This window comes from Rhinolophus hipposideros, assembly GCF_964194185.1.
Source record: "Rhinolophus hipposideros genome assembly, chromosome: 2".
Classification (NCBI taxonomy): domain Eukaryota; kingdom Metazoa; phylum Chordata; class Mammalia; order Chiroptera; family Rhinolophidae; genus Rhinolophus; species Rhinolophus hipposideros.
The window spans coordinates 80,032,085-80,049,513 of record NC_138048.1 but is presented as its reverse complement, the minus strand read 5'-3'; the positions used below and the strand labels follow the sequence as shown (position 1 = coordinate 80,049,513).

General features: G+C 39.5%; 1 protein-coding gene across 6 annotated transcripts in view; it reads right to left on the bottom strand.

Moving 5' to 3' along the window:
• Positions 1 to 15,041: 15,041 nt before the first annotated feature.
• Positions 15,042 to 17,429, bottom strand: part of SPTSSB (serine palmitoyltransferase small subunit B) — a 28,188-nt gene continuing 25,800 nt past the window's right edge. For 4 of the 6 annotated variants that reach the window (XM_081024792.1, XM_081024789.1, XM_081024790.1 and 1 more), the window contains one exon: positions 15,042 to 16,740. In XM_081024792.1, coding sequence (XP_080880918.1) covers positions 16,478 to 16,708 — 231 coding nt within the window. In that variant the 5' untranslated portion in view covers positions 16,709 to 16,740 and the 3' untranslated portion in view covers positions 15,042 to 16,477. The remainder of the gene's footprint in view (positions 16,741 to 17,429) is intronic. The other 2 variants (XM_081024793.1, XM_081024794.1) reach the window with 1 other exon arrangement.

The following is a 17,429-nucleotide window of genomic DNA, read 5'->3' as shown; positions in this document are numbered from 1 at the left end:
TTGAGGTCATATTGGGGAGAAATGTAAGTCTCGTAAGAAGTTTGCACTAATTTCTTTGGCAAAGAAGCTTCATGGAGGAGAGGTTAAAACATGGACTATGGAGCTGGCCTGTTTGGTTCGGATGGCCGATGCTAAATGTTAGCTCTTACTAGCTGTGTAACCTGGGGGTAACGTAGCTGATAGATCTGTGCCCCAGGTTCCTTAGTTAAAAAAATGGCTAGCATAGGGAGATCGTGAAGATTAGTGATTTAATACCTATAAATTGCTTAGGCTAGTACCCAGAACTTAATAAGTTCTACAACAATAACTGTTAAATAAAATGAGGGGCCTCTGTAGGTTTTTGAAAGGGAAGTGTTTTTGGTGCAGGGTGAGAGGATGTAATAAAGGCAGGAGCAGTGGTCCAGCTATAGGTACTGTTTTTATCAGAATGCTGATTCTTACTGACCAAGGCACATTGCTTGTATAGGAAATGCTGGTGAGCAACTCAAATGCAGAGAAAAAACTTGAAACGGGGATGAGAAAATTATGTTTCAAAGATTTTATCCTTAGCCTCCGCAGACAAGTTGTGAATTGGCAGTTTGAATGTATAACTTGTAATTAGAACATTTTCATCTTTTGTAACCATCAGTCAGTGAGAAAACTGTAGTTATTATAGTGATGGAATTTCAGAGAGCTGGAAGGGATTTTTTTCCATCCCACTGAATGTAAGAGTCTCCCTCTGTTGCCTATATGTAAGGCTGGTCTGTTGAGATTTGCAGCAATTTCTAGTGGAAATTTCCTGAAGTGAAGTTGTCTGTGTTGTGCTAGGTTATGGCACTAGAGCCAAACTGTGGAGAGTGAATATGTAGGAGACTGGGAAGAAACAGATGCTACATTCCAATTGCGTAATTGGAAAAGTTTAAGGACCATTTACAGAGTTAGGTAAAACAACAAAGGATAGTGCAGAACCTAGAGATCAGCAACCTTGGGAAGATCTGACCACACTAGGCCTGAAGAGGCAATGGCAGGGAGGGCTTACCAGCACCCAGGGAGGGCCAAGGACAAAAGCTGTGGGCTTTGGAAGAGGGGGCCTCCAGCCAATGACTCCCTGATAAGGCTGGAGTTGTGAGAGTGAATAGCAGACTTGCCTCTTACCCCACCGTTTAATCTCTTGCCAGTGCACCCACTGGCAGAACCTGTATGGAATCTGGAAGGCGCAGGAGTCCAGTGAGGCAGCTCCTAACAGTCGGCCTTCCCAAGGCACAGAGCAGGTGGTGAAGGCGGGGATGTGGACCTGACAGGCCAAATAATGGATGTGCAGCAGAAACACAGAACCATGGCACGGGCCAGGCAGTTCATTTGGCTGCTTCCGAAGTCGACCTAATCTCATAAAACAGCTGTAATTAGTATTAATAGTAATAATTGGTATAGTAAAAATGTGACTTTGATCTATTGGGCATCTCCTAGGGGCCAGGCTTTGTGCTCAGCGCCTTGTGTACTGTATTTCATTTAATTTTCACAATATTCCTCTAGCTAGTATCACTGCTATCCTGCAGATTAGGAAAACTGAGGCTTAGAGCAGTAAGTGACTTGCCTGAAGTCCCATAGCTGTCAGTTTAGTCCCACGTTTCCTGAAGCCGAAGTCCAGGCCCCTTTTTACCACTTGAGTCATTTACCGATCCCTTTTACTTATACATTCACTTACAGTATTTTCTACTTAGGTGAATATATTTACATGAAAATGGAAACAATACAGAAATTTTAGAGTCAAAAATTCAGTTTAGTCCTTTCCATCTCTGTCTTTCAAAACACGTCCCTCCTCAGAAGTTATCACTGTTAATGGTGAGGTAAGTTTCCTTCCAGACTGCTTTATTCTCTATGTATTTACAGGGTTACATGTATATAAGCACATATATAGCTATTCTATTCTACATAGATAGGATCTTTTTGTTTATAATTTTCTTTAACATCTTTTTATTCTAGCCTTTCCTCCCTCCTCCCCCCCCCCCACTTTGGACCCCTCCCTACCATAGTGACTTGATTTATTTTATTATCCTGTGGCATATAAATACAGATATATAATTAGTATAAAATTTCCATGTACTTGGTGGTACACAACTATAAAACCCAAATCAATTAAGGACCAACAATATTTCAAAGTTAAAAAAATTAAATTATCAATGTTAATGCAATTTAACATGATTGAAATAAAGTTGTAGATGGTTGGGTTTAATAATAGGAAGATGTTTTATTTTTTACTTGATTTGATTCTTTTGATCTTGAGCATGATGGACCATCATTTATATTATCATCATTATTATTTTTCCTTTTAAACAGTAAACAATGCACTCTCTTTTGATCCTATGACCAATCAATGTAACTATGCTCAAACATACTGAGAAATTTAAAAAGGACCATTTAACAGAAATATTTTCCATCTCTCCAATGATATGTTCTAGTAATAGACTTTTGCAAGATGAGTAGCACAGAAGGAGATACATGGAAAGAATCCATTTCCTTCCTGAACGGTATTAATGATTATAGCACTTACTTGAATTACTATGTATAAGGTGATTTGATTCGCCAACAAATTTTTTCCTCCTGAAAATATTGTTACGCTTTTGCATAGCATAAGATGAGGTAATTTGGCCTCCAGCTGACCTTGGCGGTTCGTTTCCTTTTGAGGTCTGCCTCAATTGTTTCCTTATTCGCCTGCTCCATTAGAGTGTATTATTGTACAATCTATCATTTTCATGATGTCATATCAAAATCCCAGTTTATTAAGTAACTTAAGAAACTGAAGTTTTACTCCATGAAACTGTCTTTCAATTTTGAGTATCACTGCAAGTCTCAAGATTTATCTTCATCGCTGGTTACATCATTGGATAAATCACCTAAGTACAATAGCAGGTGTAGAATGTTGTCTTTTGTATATCAGGATGTGCCAGCTTAAATGCATTCAGTTATGCCTATTAGCGCACAGAAGTTAGATGCTATGCCTTCAAATGATCTATTGATAATAACCTGATTACAAACAGTAATGCAGAAATGTAGGCACTGGAATTAATGGCTCTATGTGGGTATTCTGGATCCAGATTGATGTTATTTTTTCACGGATATCAAACATATTTTTTAAAAAAGAATTAAGATAATCTCATGGTATTTGTCGATACCCCTGCCCCCCAACACTGTGTGAGAATTTCCCAGTTTGAGAATCACTGTGCACTATGTTTTACTTTGCTGCATGGGATACAAAGGCAATCAGGATCCAGGGCAGGGAAGAGAGAACTGTTGGAGAGAGAAAACAGACATTGTCAAACTCTCACAGAGTTTCTATCTGCTGCTGGCCACGACGTTGGTGTTAAGAATGGGATACTGTAGGCTGTGTGGGTTTATACCTCCCCAGTCCTCTGGCCAAGGAGATATTTCTCCCTTTTGCAGTCACTTAGACTAAATTCTTTCTGTAGATGTCTAGGCCCTGTTAGATTGATGTCAACCTTTCAATTTACCACTCTGCTAGTTTGTACTGTGGCTTGAGGCCTTTGGTTTTCTAATCCAAGATATACTTGCTCACTATAAAGGTATATAATGGCCTCACAAGTGTATTACCCTGCTGTGTAACTCACTCAGGTGGCATGAGTGCCAGACATATGTTTTCTTTCTAGATTCAATGTGGGTATAACTCATTGAAAGGACAGTGTCCCCTTAAAGTACTACTGGTTTCAAAGTAACTGATAGTTAAGAAATGACACGAAGGTTAATGTTTCCTTTTTGCCCCTCTTTTCCCTCTCTCCCTCCTTTCCTTCTCTACCCTTCTCCTTTCTCCTTCTCCTCCTCTTTTTCCATCTTCTTTATTGCTGAAAGGTATCCTTTAGGCAACCTCCTCCAACCTGGAAGTATAAAACAGACATATTCCTCAGTTGATAAAGCTTGTTTGGGTCAGAGCTCTTACTAGACGAGGATCTCCAAGACTCCCAGGACCGTGCTCTCCATACTAGACATGTGCTGAGAATCAAGAATCAATAATATATTGAGAAACCTCAGCCTTACACAATTCCAGTTATTACATGTAGAAGGAATGAGGGAAATATAAAGCCAACCTTAGACAAATACCACAATAGTAACTGTTGCAGGCAAGATCCACTGATGGATAAAATCTGTGGGTGAAAGTTGGAGTCGAAACAGGATATTAGCAAAATCTGAAAGCATCTCCCCCAATGTATTTATCAATTATAAAGGGAAAATAGTCACTTGCAATAGTAACTTACAACGGAGAAACCCGACTGAAGCCGTAGTAACCAAGCGATCAAAGGTAATATCCCTGGCATTGAGACGTATCAGTTAGCACATACCTCTTGATAATGATGTACCAAGAAGGACACAACATCACTTTTGCAGTGATCTTGCCAGAAAGGCTCAAAACCTCTGTTTAATCGTGAGGAAACATCAGATAAACCCAAACTGGGGGACGTTCTACAAAATAACCGCCCAAATACTCCTTAAAAGTGTCAAGATGGTGAAAGACAAGGAAAGATTGATTTGTAGGAGACAAAGGAGACAACCAAATGCAATGTGGGACCCTGAATTGATTCAGGAACAGCAAAAGAATATTAACAGAAAAACTAGAGAAACTCAAATAAGATCAGTCAATAGCATTGTACTCATATTAACTTTCTGGTTTGGGTAACTGTGCTATGGTTATACAACCTATTAACATTAGAAGAAGCTGAGAGTGAAGAGAGTATATGGAAACTCTCTGAACTGTTTTTGCAACTTTCTGGCAAGTCTAAAATTATTTCATAATAAGAAGTTGAAAAGAAGTTAAAGAAAAAAAATAAAAAAGAAACCCAAAAATTCAGGACAGAGACTCTCCACTTGACAAGGGAAGAAAAATTTGAAATTTTTAGGACCATCTTTAGCCAGTCAGGTAAGTTGACAAAGATCCTTGAGGCATCTGAAACATTTGTATATTATAGTTTGGGTGAGGAATTTTATTGATTATATTTTGTCCTTACTTTCCCATTCTCCACCAAAATATCTTGCTTTTTCCTTGACAAGTGTGATTTGAAAATTGTGTTGTATTTTAAATGTTATCACTATAAAATTCTGAGCACACAAGTTTTCCTATTGGAAACTCATTTCCAAGTTTACAAGGAGACAAAATGAGTTTTGATTTCCCCAGTTATCTGTGGTAGTCTGCTTTAGGGAATGTAGCTCATCTGTTAAATGTCACAGTTGTATCTAAATCTGATAAATTAATCAATCAGCAAATGTCTCCTTATCACTTGCTGAGGACTCTGAACATAGTTGCAGTCCTCAAGAAGCTCACAATCTCTCTGGAGAAACAAGGTGAACATGGAAAAATCAGGGCAACACTTTGTATGAAACCCTGAGTGAGGTCATGGTGCAGAATTTCAGCCTTATGGGAGGAGAGGTTAGGGCAGGGGACCCGAATGGTCGCAGTAAGTTGTCTGCATAAGAAATTATTTGAATATCAAAACATCAAGTTGTACACCTTAAATATGTACATTTTTAATAGGTCAACGATATCTTAAAGCTGTTGCCCCCCAAAAATTACTTGCTCTCAGCCTCGAACTGGGCAGGATTCCACAGATGATAGAGGAAAGGATTCCAGCTTAGGAGAGAACAAGCCACCACTCAAGTGGTCAACGCCAGAAACAGCCTGCCCGGAGTGGTCGGTGAATGTTGACCTGAGGATGGATCAGCAGCCAGCAATAGGGGACGAAGGAAAGGTGGATAATGGAAAGTCCAGAAAACCAAGTCAAGGATATTTGATTACAAACCTGCAGCAGGTAATAGAGACTCTTTGCGTGCTTGGGAATAGGGAGGCTGTTGTAATAATCCAGATGGGACTTGAGGCCTTGCTAGGTTTGCATGTTGATGGTGGGAATGAAGAGTGGATATGACATAGATTATCACAGGAAACATTCAACATGTGATGAATATGAGGGAAATGGAAGGAGTCACAGAGGAGTTGAAGATTTTAGGTCCCTTTTTATGCTCTCTCTGATCAGTGTGCTTTCCTGTTGGTCCAATAGTTCCTAAAATAGATCTCAGAGTGTAATAAGTGGAACCAGTCTTTGTATAGAACTCACCCAAATGTGGCATCTATCCCTTTAATCCTTATCGAGGTACCTGCTCATTGCCTTTGATTCATTGGAGAGTCAGAAGTTCTCAACGATAAGAGGGAAGCTTTCCCCTCATTCTCTGGTGCCCTGAAGTATTTTTTCCTCTCCTAATCAAGAGTTTCATTAAATTTTTCCCTCCCTTCCTGACAACCCAGGACCATCACCTGGAAGTGACATTTTAAGCCTTTTATTTGTAAGGCAAAGGTACCACAATTATGACAGGACTGAACTTTATTCTTGCAGGCGTTTAATGTTTTATTTGAGTTTTGGAGAGGGATGGTCAATTTTGTTTACAAAAGGATGTAATTTGGGGTCTAAGCAATTGTCAAGAGAAAATGTTTATATTAGAGAACAAACTGGTTTTAATTGCTGATTTTAATGTGATTAATTGCTATTTACCCTTAAATGTTTACTCAGGCATCACTTCATGTAGGAAGCTTTCTCTGAATACCCCCTACTCCTACCCAGAGACACTGGGTGGGCAAACCAGGGTGTACGAGGTTGGACTATTAAGTTCGCGAACTCATCCTAGAAAAAGTGCTGCATACCACATTGCTGAATACCAATACAGTCACCTTCCAAGTACTCCCCTTGGGAAGCTATGCACTGATGTCAGCGCCTGGTCCACCCTTCAAAGCAATTTTGGAACTCTGTTTCTGGAATGGCCATCAGAGCTGTCATCATATTACCCTTGATGTCCTGAATGTCATCAAAATGTCTTCCTTTCAATGTATCTTTTATCTTTGGGTAAAGAAAGAAGCCATTGGGGGCCAGGTCAGGTGAGTACGGAGGGTGTTCTAATATAGTTATTTGTTTACTGGCTAAAAACTCCCTCACAGACAGTGCCGTGTGAGCTGGTGCATTGTCATGATGCAAGAGCCATGAATGTTGGCGAAAAGTTCAGGTCGTTTTCATCTAACTTTTTCATGCAGCCTTTTCAGCACTTCCAAATACTAAATTTGGTTCACTGTTTGTCCAGTTGGTACAAATTCATAATGAATAATCCCTCTGATATCAAAAAAGTTAGCAACATTGTTGCAATAAGTGGGGAACTTAATTGTCAGACCTCGTATGGTTACCCGCTGTAAAGTTCTGTCTAAATTCCAAAGTGCTTGCCACATCGCTCTCCTTTAATCACTCAGAATCAGTAAACAATAGAATGCAAAAACACAAAAAACTAAGGTGTAGGGGATGGCTGCCGTGGATATTCAGAAGTGCCGTTTCATCCAGTAGTTCAACACATTTTCTCTGGAGCAGACTGCCTTTGTTCAAATTCCATCTCTCTTACTGACTGTGTAACCTTAAGCAAGTCACTTAAACAATCTGTGACTTGGCTTTCCTCATCTGTAGAATGGGGATAATAATAGTGTCTACCTAACAGGGTTGCTGTGAAGATTAAATGAGTTACATCTGTAAAATGCTTAAAATAGTGCCTGACACAATCCATGCTACACAACTATTACCATTTATTATTATGGATGTGGCTGACCTGGTAGAAGAGGTAGAATTTGAACTGGAGCTGAAGGATAAGCACGACTGGGTAAAGACAGCTATTTGCCAGTATGTGTGTACACATTTTCATATGGCTGTGAAGATTAGCAGTTAAGGTGGTGTAAAGAGTTGCTTTCATTTTATTTTTACTGGTCTCCATCTGTTACATTGGGTTGGGAAGGCAATTCTCTGGTGTTTGGCTCAGGAGAACTTAAGCTCCACTTCTCTTGTCCTGACCTCATGACAGACACTGATGTGTTGCTGATGGCATTCTTTCCAGTGAACAGATGCAACCTCAGAATACTCCTCAACGTAGCCCTCAAGGAAAGCCCTGCCAGGGATGGGAGGAACCAGAAAGATAAAAACACGTCTTCCATTCCCAGGTGAGTCCCTCATTTCACAGCAGAGAAACCTGGAGCCTAGAGAAGTGACATGACTTGCCCAAGGTGACGCACAGATAGCCTGAGCAAGAACTAGAACTTTACCACTCTCTGGGTGACGTTGATCTTTCCATCACACATGACTGCCATTTCTTTATCTAGCACACACATCATTTGGTTAGCTTAGTTTTTAATTGGAATGGCTTCTGCCACCGATTACGTTGGTGTAGCTTTAGATGGTGTGTGTGTGTGTGTGTGTGTGTGTGTATACACATACATAGGGTGTCAAAAATGTATACACATTTTAAGAAAGAAAAACTGTATTAAAATTGCAATACTCAATATATATCATTAACAAAAGATGAATACCAGTCATGTTTGACTTCTGTAATTGCAAGAGGTGCTCAAAGTGCTTACCATCAGCATAATTTTAATACAGTTTTTTTCTTTCTTAAAATGTGTATACTTTTTTTGGCACCCTCTCTCTATTTATATATATATATATATACATATATATATATATATGTGTGTGTGTGTGTGTGTGTGTGTGTGTATAATATGAGTGTGTGTGTATGTATGTGTGTATATATAGTCAAAAGTTTATAAAGAACAGAAGTAAAACTATAAAGAATAGAAGTAAAACTAATGAATCACCAAAGTAGTAATTAATAAAGTTTATTGTACACACACCAAAAAGACAGTTTGTGAACCAGGAGCAGTCAAACCAAAACAAGGAATTGTTATAAGGCAATTGATGTAGTGGGAAGGCAGTGGCTGTTTATTCTTCACAGTAATTGGTTGTAATATGAGAATTTTCTTAAATGACAGAGAATTGGTTAGTGGTACCTCATGTCAATTTTGAGAAACCGTTTAAGTTTTGCTTATGATTTCCAGAGGCATACGCGAGAAATGACCCTGTCTTGCAAAATAAGCTAAATTAAGTGTGGGGACAAAGCCCCAGAAAGCAGTTTCCAGGCTCTCGGCCTCACATAGAAAGGTGCTGGCTCAGGTAGTAAATGGCCATCAACTGTGATCAGATGGCCAGCAGCTGTGGCTAGTTGCCCGTCAGCTGTAACCTGTAAGCCATTGGCCACTAATATAACTGCTGTGACTACGCTAGCAGGAGAGTATTGGGGGCTAGCAAGAAGATGGTGGCTGGCAAGCGCGGACTGCTGTTAGGACGGCGGGTTGCAGATTATGTAGATCCTGCTTCCTGTGTCTCCAGCCCAGCCGCCAGCGAGAATATATTGGTTTGACTTCCCTATTTATGACTCCGTGGGTGTTCCTTTTTGGCCTCACCTTGTCCTGCGTTCTTATGTGGGGAGCGGGAGCAGAGACCCCGCAGGCTGCCCCGTACGACACATGGCGCAGCGAGCAGGGTCCCCCGCACGACATTAAGCTTTGCTTGTATGACTAAACTAGTTTTTTCTGCTCAGGGAATTCTCAAGGCTGGTCTTCATTTGTTTTTTATTTTAATGATATCATATATATGATATATGTGTAATACCTATGTTACGTTAAAGATGTATAGCTGCAAGTAATTAAAAACAACAAAAAAGCAAAGTACCTTGTTCCACGAGATGCCTCACAGCAGTGAAATGACTTCTCCTTACACGCTCTGCAGCCATACTGATGGCACTATCTATCTGGCTGAACCAAATTATTGTGACATGATCTTGTACTCAGGTTGCAAATGAAATAGTTTCACCAGGCTCATCAGCAGCAGACGGAGTGTACTTAAAGCTTCGTGCCTATAAGCATACATTGTGATATCTTACTGCTTTTACATGATGCATGATGAAATGATTGAAGACATTATTACATGGAACAAAATCCAGAGGGGAGTGTGATATTCTTAACTGCTTAGTACTTTAAGCTGTTACGGGGGTGTTGAATACTTTTCCTGAAGCGTGTTTGTTGCAATTAAGCCTCTCTCTAGAGAAACGGTGGGGCCGTAACCACATTGTAGACATATTCAGGGAGCTCAGCAAGTGGGAGAGAGTAAGTGGAGCGTCCAGCTCTAAGCTGGATTTTAGTGACTAATTAGCGTCCACGGAAACCATGGTAAAGTGCTTCTTCATCTTGGCTGAATATTAGAATCACCCAGGGAGCTTTTTAAACGACCATGCTGAGGGCTCCAGGGATTTTGATTTAATTTTTGTGAGTGGGGGCCAGGCATTGATGGTTTTTAAAACTCCCCGGTGATTCTAATGGATAGCCACAGCTGAGAACAAAAGGTTTGGTACTTGAGGAGCAATACATCAGTTAGCCTTTGGCCCTTCTCTTTTTTAACCACGCTTGAGTAGGGATTTCTGTGAGAGTACATGTACAAGCAGGAGAGAAGGAGCAACAGGTAGGAGGACACAAGAGAAGGTCCATAATTTCTCAAAACCTTCACCTACTCATTCGGAGTTTGAAAACTCTCTTTATAGGTGAGTCACTCAATATAAATTCTAATGACAAATTGTGTCTGGAATATGACTCTATGCCTCCTAACCTGGAATAATAAGAAGGACTTAATTTATTTATCAATCCATTTAATGAGCTTTTACAAAAAAAATACATGGGGCAAAAAAACATGATCTGTGTTCTCCAGAAGCAGCACTCACTCCTGGGAACGGACACTGGAGAGGCACAGAATATGCAAATGACTGTGTGGGCAGTGCACTTTTCAGTCCTCCCTCTCCTTCTTTGGAGCCAGGTACTGTCTCTGGTTCAGGGAAATAAAACTCAGGGCTGGGAGGATGGGATCTCCTTTGTGTGATAAAGTACGAGAGATAAGCTTCCGGAAGGTTACAGTGGAGAGTTAGCTGACTTATGGATACTTTGCCCGTTGGCTGGACCAGGACACCAACGGCTCCCTGTTTCGATTCTACTCAGAGCCGCCCCTCCTCCCCTCAATCCTTCATAGTCCTCCCATCCCGCGGTGAAAAATTCAGGTTGCACAGAACGACAGTAAACCCTTCCTGCGGCTGCATGTAAGCGTAGGTAAGGTGAAGGCCAAGAAGAGGTTTAAAGGATGGAGGGACTACAGGGAAGCCTAAGAAGGGAGGGGCTTTGGAGGCAATGGCCTGAAATGCAAGCCAATAAAGCAAGCCGAATGAGGGAGGCCTCTGCTGTAAACCCACCACCCACAGAATGAACTAGATTGTCTCACCTGCGGCTCAGGTCAAGGACTGATTGATTGCGCTTTGGGATTTGGTATATTCATTTGCTTTTATTTATGAACTATATTGCCTTTCTTCCACAATGATGGTTAATGCGAGGGTAACAAAGGCCATAGCATTTCAGAGAAGGGTCAGGTTCCTGTCAATCACCAGAGTTAAGTTTCAGGAAGCTGAAATGCTGCAAGTCACTAGAATTCCATGCACTGCAGACTTTTTCATTGGAAGAATCTCTGGAGTGATTCCACTTCCTAATTTTCTAATGAGGTTATTGAGCCTCAAAAAATAGGGATGGAGTGATATTAGGGATGGTGTGTGGCAGAGACACCCTTATAAGTCAGGTCATAGAGGAAGGAAGACGTGAGCGCCACTGGAGGATGGAGAGAGGATCAGTTGCCTGGTTATTCACAAGATTTGTTTTAGCATTGGGCAAAAGTGAAGTATTTTAACAAAAGAAACTGATGGTAGGAAAGTGGTAAGAAAAAAATACTTGAGATCAGGGAAGTTCTTTGAGGGATAAGGACAGAAGAGCAGTACAACAATTTACTTGGAAGTGAGGCCTTCCCAGCATAAACTTAGAAAACAAAAGGATAAGGCCTCTTCCTTTTCCCCTCTTCCCTACTCTCCCCCAATCTCTCTCCTCTTTTTATTCCTTCCTCCTGTCTCATCAATGGGTGGGAATCCAAGCTGAGTGACATGGGGCTTTCCTCAATCACAGTGTCACTGGTGATCAGGGTGATGCCATCCAGGGAATTTACCTGCCATGTATGTGGCTGTGGCTGTGCCAGGCAGAGGCTGGGAGGGTGGGACATAGGGAACTCTCCTCTGTTTTGCTGTCTCCCCATCCCCCCCAATCAGACATCTGGATTAAGTGCTGTCTGCGTTAGAGAGAAACAAAAATATGATAATAAAAAGGAGCAATCTGAATTTTGAGCATCGTATGGAAATGATTAGAGGTGTGAATATTGTCAATGGAATATGTCATCATTGTTTACAAAAAAGCTACAGAAATAGGCTGTCATCATGGTAAAGGCACTATAATTTTTATCTTGGAACTTCTGCCTCTTATTTCCTTATAATTTCTAAGCAAGTAACTAAAATTAAAAATTGGTCAGCTTTGTCCTGCTAACCCCACCATTACATTTTCTCAATGCGGTTGCTTTCATTATGGTCAACATGATAATTCAGGAATAAATAAAAAAGAACTGAAACTCTAAAGTTTGCTCTCAAAGATGTTTCAAGCTCTAGAATGGGTGTTGGGAAAATTTAATCCTGAGGAACAACCATGTTACTGGTATTTGGTTAGTCAGTTTTGATGATTCCAAGTACCTAGAGAATAACATTCTGTTTCGTGATGAACAATTGGAGTCCTTTCTTCCAGTCAGAAGTATAAGGACTCTTGATGAGATATGGTGAATCTTTAAAAGCTGGAAAAACGTCAAAACATATAAAGTTTGTTTTTTTCAACTTTTCAAAAAGGGTTTATCCTTTCTTACGAGCAGCAAATCAGCTCTAGAAATAACTCCCAAAATAAGGAAGAAATTTCCTCATTTGTGGCTAGGGGTTAGATATTTAAAGAAAAAGATTTTGTGTATTTAATGGAATTACCACTTTGATTCAACCTGTGAGCAAGATGTACTGACTTTCCAGCTACAAAATATGCCAATTCAGACCATGTATCTTTCTGTCTCTGATGTTACCACCTTAGTTCAGCTCTCGTCTGCATTGGGTCTCCCTGCTCACACTCATGCCCTGTCCCATCCGCTCTCACACAATATCCAGTGTCATCATCTTAGTGCAAAGGACATCCCCTCTGTCCTTCACTGCCCCACTGTGTAAAGTCCTGCATTTAGAGAGGTTTGGATGTTATTCTAATGCAGCCCTGCAAGTGCTCTACTGTCCCCAACCCTCTTGTTTTCTCTCCAGGACCCTATTGTTTGTCTCAGAAGACCTTACCACAATTCGTAAATATTTTGTTTGCTTATTTTTTGTGTCATCCTGCCTACTGGATTGTATGATTCATCAATGCAGAGATTTTTCAGTTTCCTTCTCATTCATCTTTGTTTCCTAGTGGCAAACTCAACAAATAGCATATGGTAGAGTTTTTCCCCAGCGTTTTTTGAATAAAATGATAATTCAAATATACAGTAAAGAGAATTTTACAATGAACAGCTGAACACCACCACCTAGTTTTTACTATACTTTTTTAATCATATATCTTTCCATATCTCCATCTCTCTATCTATAAATACATGGTGCACTTTTAATACATTTGCTGAAAGAATGAATGAAAGAACGAATTAATGTTACTCTCTTGGTCGATAGCTGGAAAATGTCCATCCTGAGGTTGGCCCGATACAAATACTGAGCTTCCTTGTTTCTGTGTGGACAAGGTATGGGGAGCTATGTTACATTCCCCAGGATGTGCATCTTGCTAAGCTCTGCTAAGTAGTATCAGGTCCTGGGCTACATACTGGGGATTCAGAAATAAGTACAAATTTCCTGGCTTCCAGGGGCACACATTCTACTAGTGAGAGGAACTAGATACATTAGTGATGGAAGAAGAAAGAAGTAGAAACTGTGGGCTAGTGACATTTTTTTTGTTCACACACTTTATTAATAAAGACTGACCAGTGTCGTCTTGTTAAAACTGCCTTATTTCTTGGCATTTTGTGGAGGTTTTTTGTTGCACAAGTAGGTAAAAGCAATTGTTGACTTGGCTAGTAGCAGTGAAGGAACATTTTATGATTCCAACTTCAATGAGTGACAAACGCAAGCCCACTTAAACCATGACACTTTTGGCTGTTTTTTTTTTTTTTTCAGTCTGTATGCACCATTGAAACATATAAATAATAAGTGCAAAAGAAAAACATATAAAATATGTTTCTAATCTAGGCTAACTATGGTCAAGGTATAGAGAGCATCACTGCTAGTCCAGAAAATGGTCAGAGTGGGCAGGGCAGGCAGAGCTTTCTTCCCTTCTGCATGCATGTAGTTTTTTTCCCTCTCAAACTGTGTTTAATTATATTTTGCACGCTGTAGTTATTATTTTGATTTCTCAGAGGAAATGCTTACCTTCAAAGTGACATCCTGGGGCAGCGGTTTGTAATATCCTTTATTAAGCTTTGCTGGGTCTATTCACATTTCTTTTAGTTCTTATTTTTAGAAGGAGGATTTTAAAAAGGTCAGTGCAGCATCTTTGTGATTGAATTCCAAGGGTACTTAGCAGGGGTCCATGTAATAAGGGTGTTGAATCATTGTGAACTGGGAATGCATCCAAGTGCATGCTTTCACTGAGCATCCTCTGTTAAATATTTAAAAGGGAACGCAATCTTTCAAAATAGGCGTATGGGCCTGGACAGCATAGAAATGGTGAACACAATACCTGGGTAAGCTGCAAAGGCGGAAGCTGAGACTTGGCTTATTGTTTCTCTGATCTCAGCTGTCTCTTCCTATCCCCTGTTATTTAATGGGGTTCTGCCTTCCAACATTCTGGTGGCCCCCCTCCAACCAACTTTCATTTGCGCATGTTGTCCTCCCATGGGTTTCCATGCGGTAGATATTTTAGGGCCCAGTGTGGCCCTGATCTGGATTTGCTTCCTTGCTTTGCCACTATTAGCTAAAGAACCTTGAACAAGAAATGGACCTTTTCCAAGTTCCAGGTTCTTTACCTATAACAGGGAGACCTTAATACCTACTTCAACATGTAAAACGTGCCCACCATGGAGAAGACCCTTGATAAATGTTAGTTTGACCCTACCATTGTAAGATCAGTTGACCCACTGGATTAGTAAGAAACAATAATTTGGGGGAGAAATACGGATGTAAGCACCTAGATAGTACAATAGAAAAAAGCAAATCTGAGGTGGATATTTTACTTATAAAATTAATCCTAATTTTATTTTGCAAAAATCAACAAATACATGTTCAGATACATGTTCAAATACATTTCATTCATCTTCGAAACATGTGTTTGTTTTGTGTTTTTAACCAACATGCAAGTTAATATGGCATGCAAAACATCATTCTCTCTAGCTGTCTTTGGAAAAAAATTTTTCATAACACAAGGGTGCAAATATTGTCTAAAAACTATTTATAGTTTTATCCTCTAGAATTACTAACAATAATATTTATTGAGAGGAAAGAAAAACTGCAAAGTTTGGTCTTTGGCATTCACATTTAATTCAACAATATAATTAAAAACTTGTAATTGTATTTAAGATAAACACTTTGAAGGAAATTTAATAAATCTTGTTTTTGCTCTGCAAAGAAGACACTATATCAAAGCATTTAACTGGAGTTGTCAAGTTCCTGCTGGTAGAATATTACTTCCAGCCTATTTATTAGCTTTTCTTCCTGTAGCCCAGTACATGCTTTTTCTCTCCCCTCCACTGAATGAAAGAACAGAAAGAAGGCAACTTCTTTTCTCTTACCCTGCCCCTCCTGCTCCCCCCCCCCCTGCCAGCATCATGCAAGGCAAGGCAACTTCACAAGTCACAATATCTGAATTTACTTTGATTATATTTTGTTTCTTATACTTAAAATTAATTTGTATTATAATACTTACTGGGTTATGTAAAATCAACATTGTTGATTTTAAATGGTTATAAAGCCAGACTTGTAGAGGCATTAGAAACAATTCACAAATCATGTCTGAAAGGAGATAATTACCTCCAGCCTGTTCTTTTGCACTTGAAGTAAAGAATTTTAGGTATCAGCAGTTTACTAGAAAATAAGACTTTAGGGGGAGGGGCACATAATTTATCTACATCTTTTTATACCTGGGGTGCCAAAAAATAATGTATATACATGACTTGTATTCATCTTTTGTTATCGGTATATATTGAGTATTACAGTTTTAAGACAGTTTTTTCCTTTCTTAAAATGTGAATACACTTTTTTTTTGGCACCCTCTGTATGTTATAAACAAGGATATGGTCCTTTTGACAGTAGACTATGAAACAAATTTTTAAAAATATATCCTTCAGTATAGAATTGATATCAAGGGAACATTTTAAACATGATTCTGGTAAGTCTCTTATGAGCCTACTTTCCAGAAAAATTTTATATGAAATTTCCTGATTAACAAAAAAACCTTAAAGTCATAGATTTAAGTTGAGAAACTATGCACAATGTAACACATACACAAGAATGTAAGGAGGCATGTATCTCAAATGTCAGGCAGGATATCAGAGTGCATAGAGACGAGAGGCCTTTTTAGGTCAGATAGTGAAAAAAGACACAGTATGTGCCTCCAACAATAAACGGAGCAACACACACATATGCGGTGCCAATTCATAGAATGCAGAGAAGATTAATTAGAAATTGTACTGTGATAGCCACACATTTTGGAGAAAAATTCCCAAGCCAGGCGGATGTGGATTGGGATAAAAACATAGGCCGTATATACCACCATAGCAAAAATGGTTAGTAAGATGGTATTGAACATGGATTGCTCCCAGGGCTCCAAGACGGCACAGCAGCTAATGATCTGGTATTGATAATAGAGCCAGGAGAAATAGTCCTTCACACGCCTGAAATCCATGGTTGACTTCTTCAAGCTGCGGAAAGTCTGTCCTGGTAAAGAAGGCAACAGATTAGAGGAAAAATAAAACCCTGAACCAAACACAGAATCTCCTTAGATTTTCATGATCTCAGCCTGTTAAAACCTTTCAAAGAATGTTAACTATCATTGAATGGACTGATATGACCGTTATATAGGAATAATATACAATATATTAATATTATCGCCATAACTAATAACTACTACTAGACTTAATAGCAACAATATTATTAATAGTAATATTCATCTACAAATAGTAATTCCTAGTAACAACTCTAATGATGATAATACCTAAAATTGAGGCTTACCACATTTTCTTTAGCCATGTATACAGAGAGAGATAAACATGAATTTTCTATTTTCTACAACACATATTCTGGAAGAAGATTTAAAGAATTGTGTTCAGAAAAGAGTTACCATAACAAGCCTGAGGCTGTTATCTTTAGAAGGACCTGCCTGCTTGCAAGTTCGGCCCTTGTCTGGCATCTGGGATCTTGGGTTTTGGAATGTTTGCTCCATTCCCTAATGGATAAGGATGACGCATTATGCCTAGACTGTACAAACACTGTAATTAATGGTGAACATCTGCTTTATTTTGGGAGTCTGAAATTTTGGTAATTACCAGGCAAAGAGTGTCCACATAATCAGTCCCAATGAAAACCTTGATGCTGAGTCTCTAATGAGCTTTCCTGGGCAGAACCAT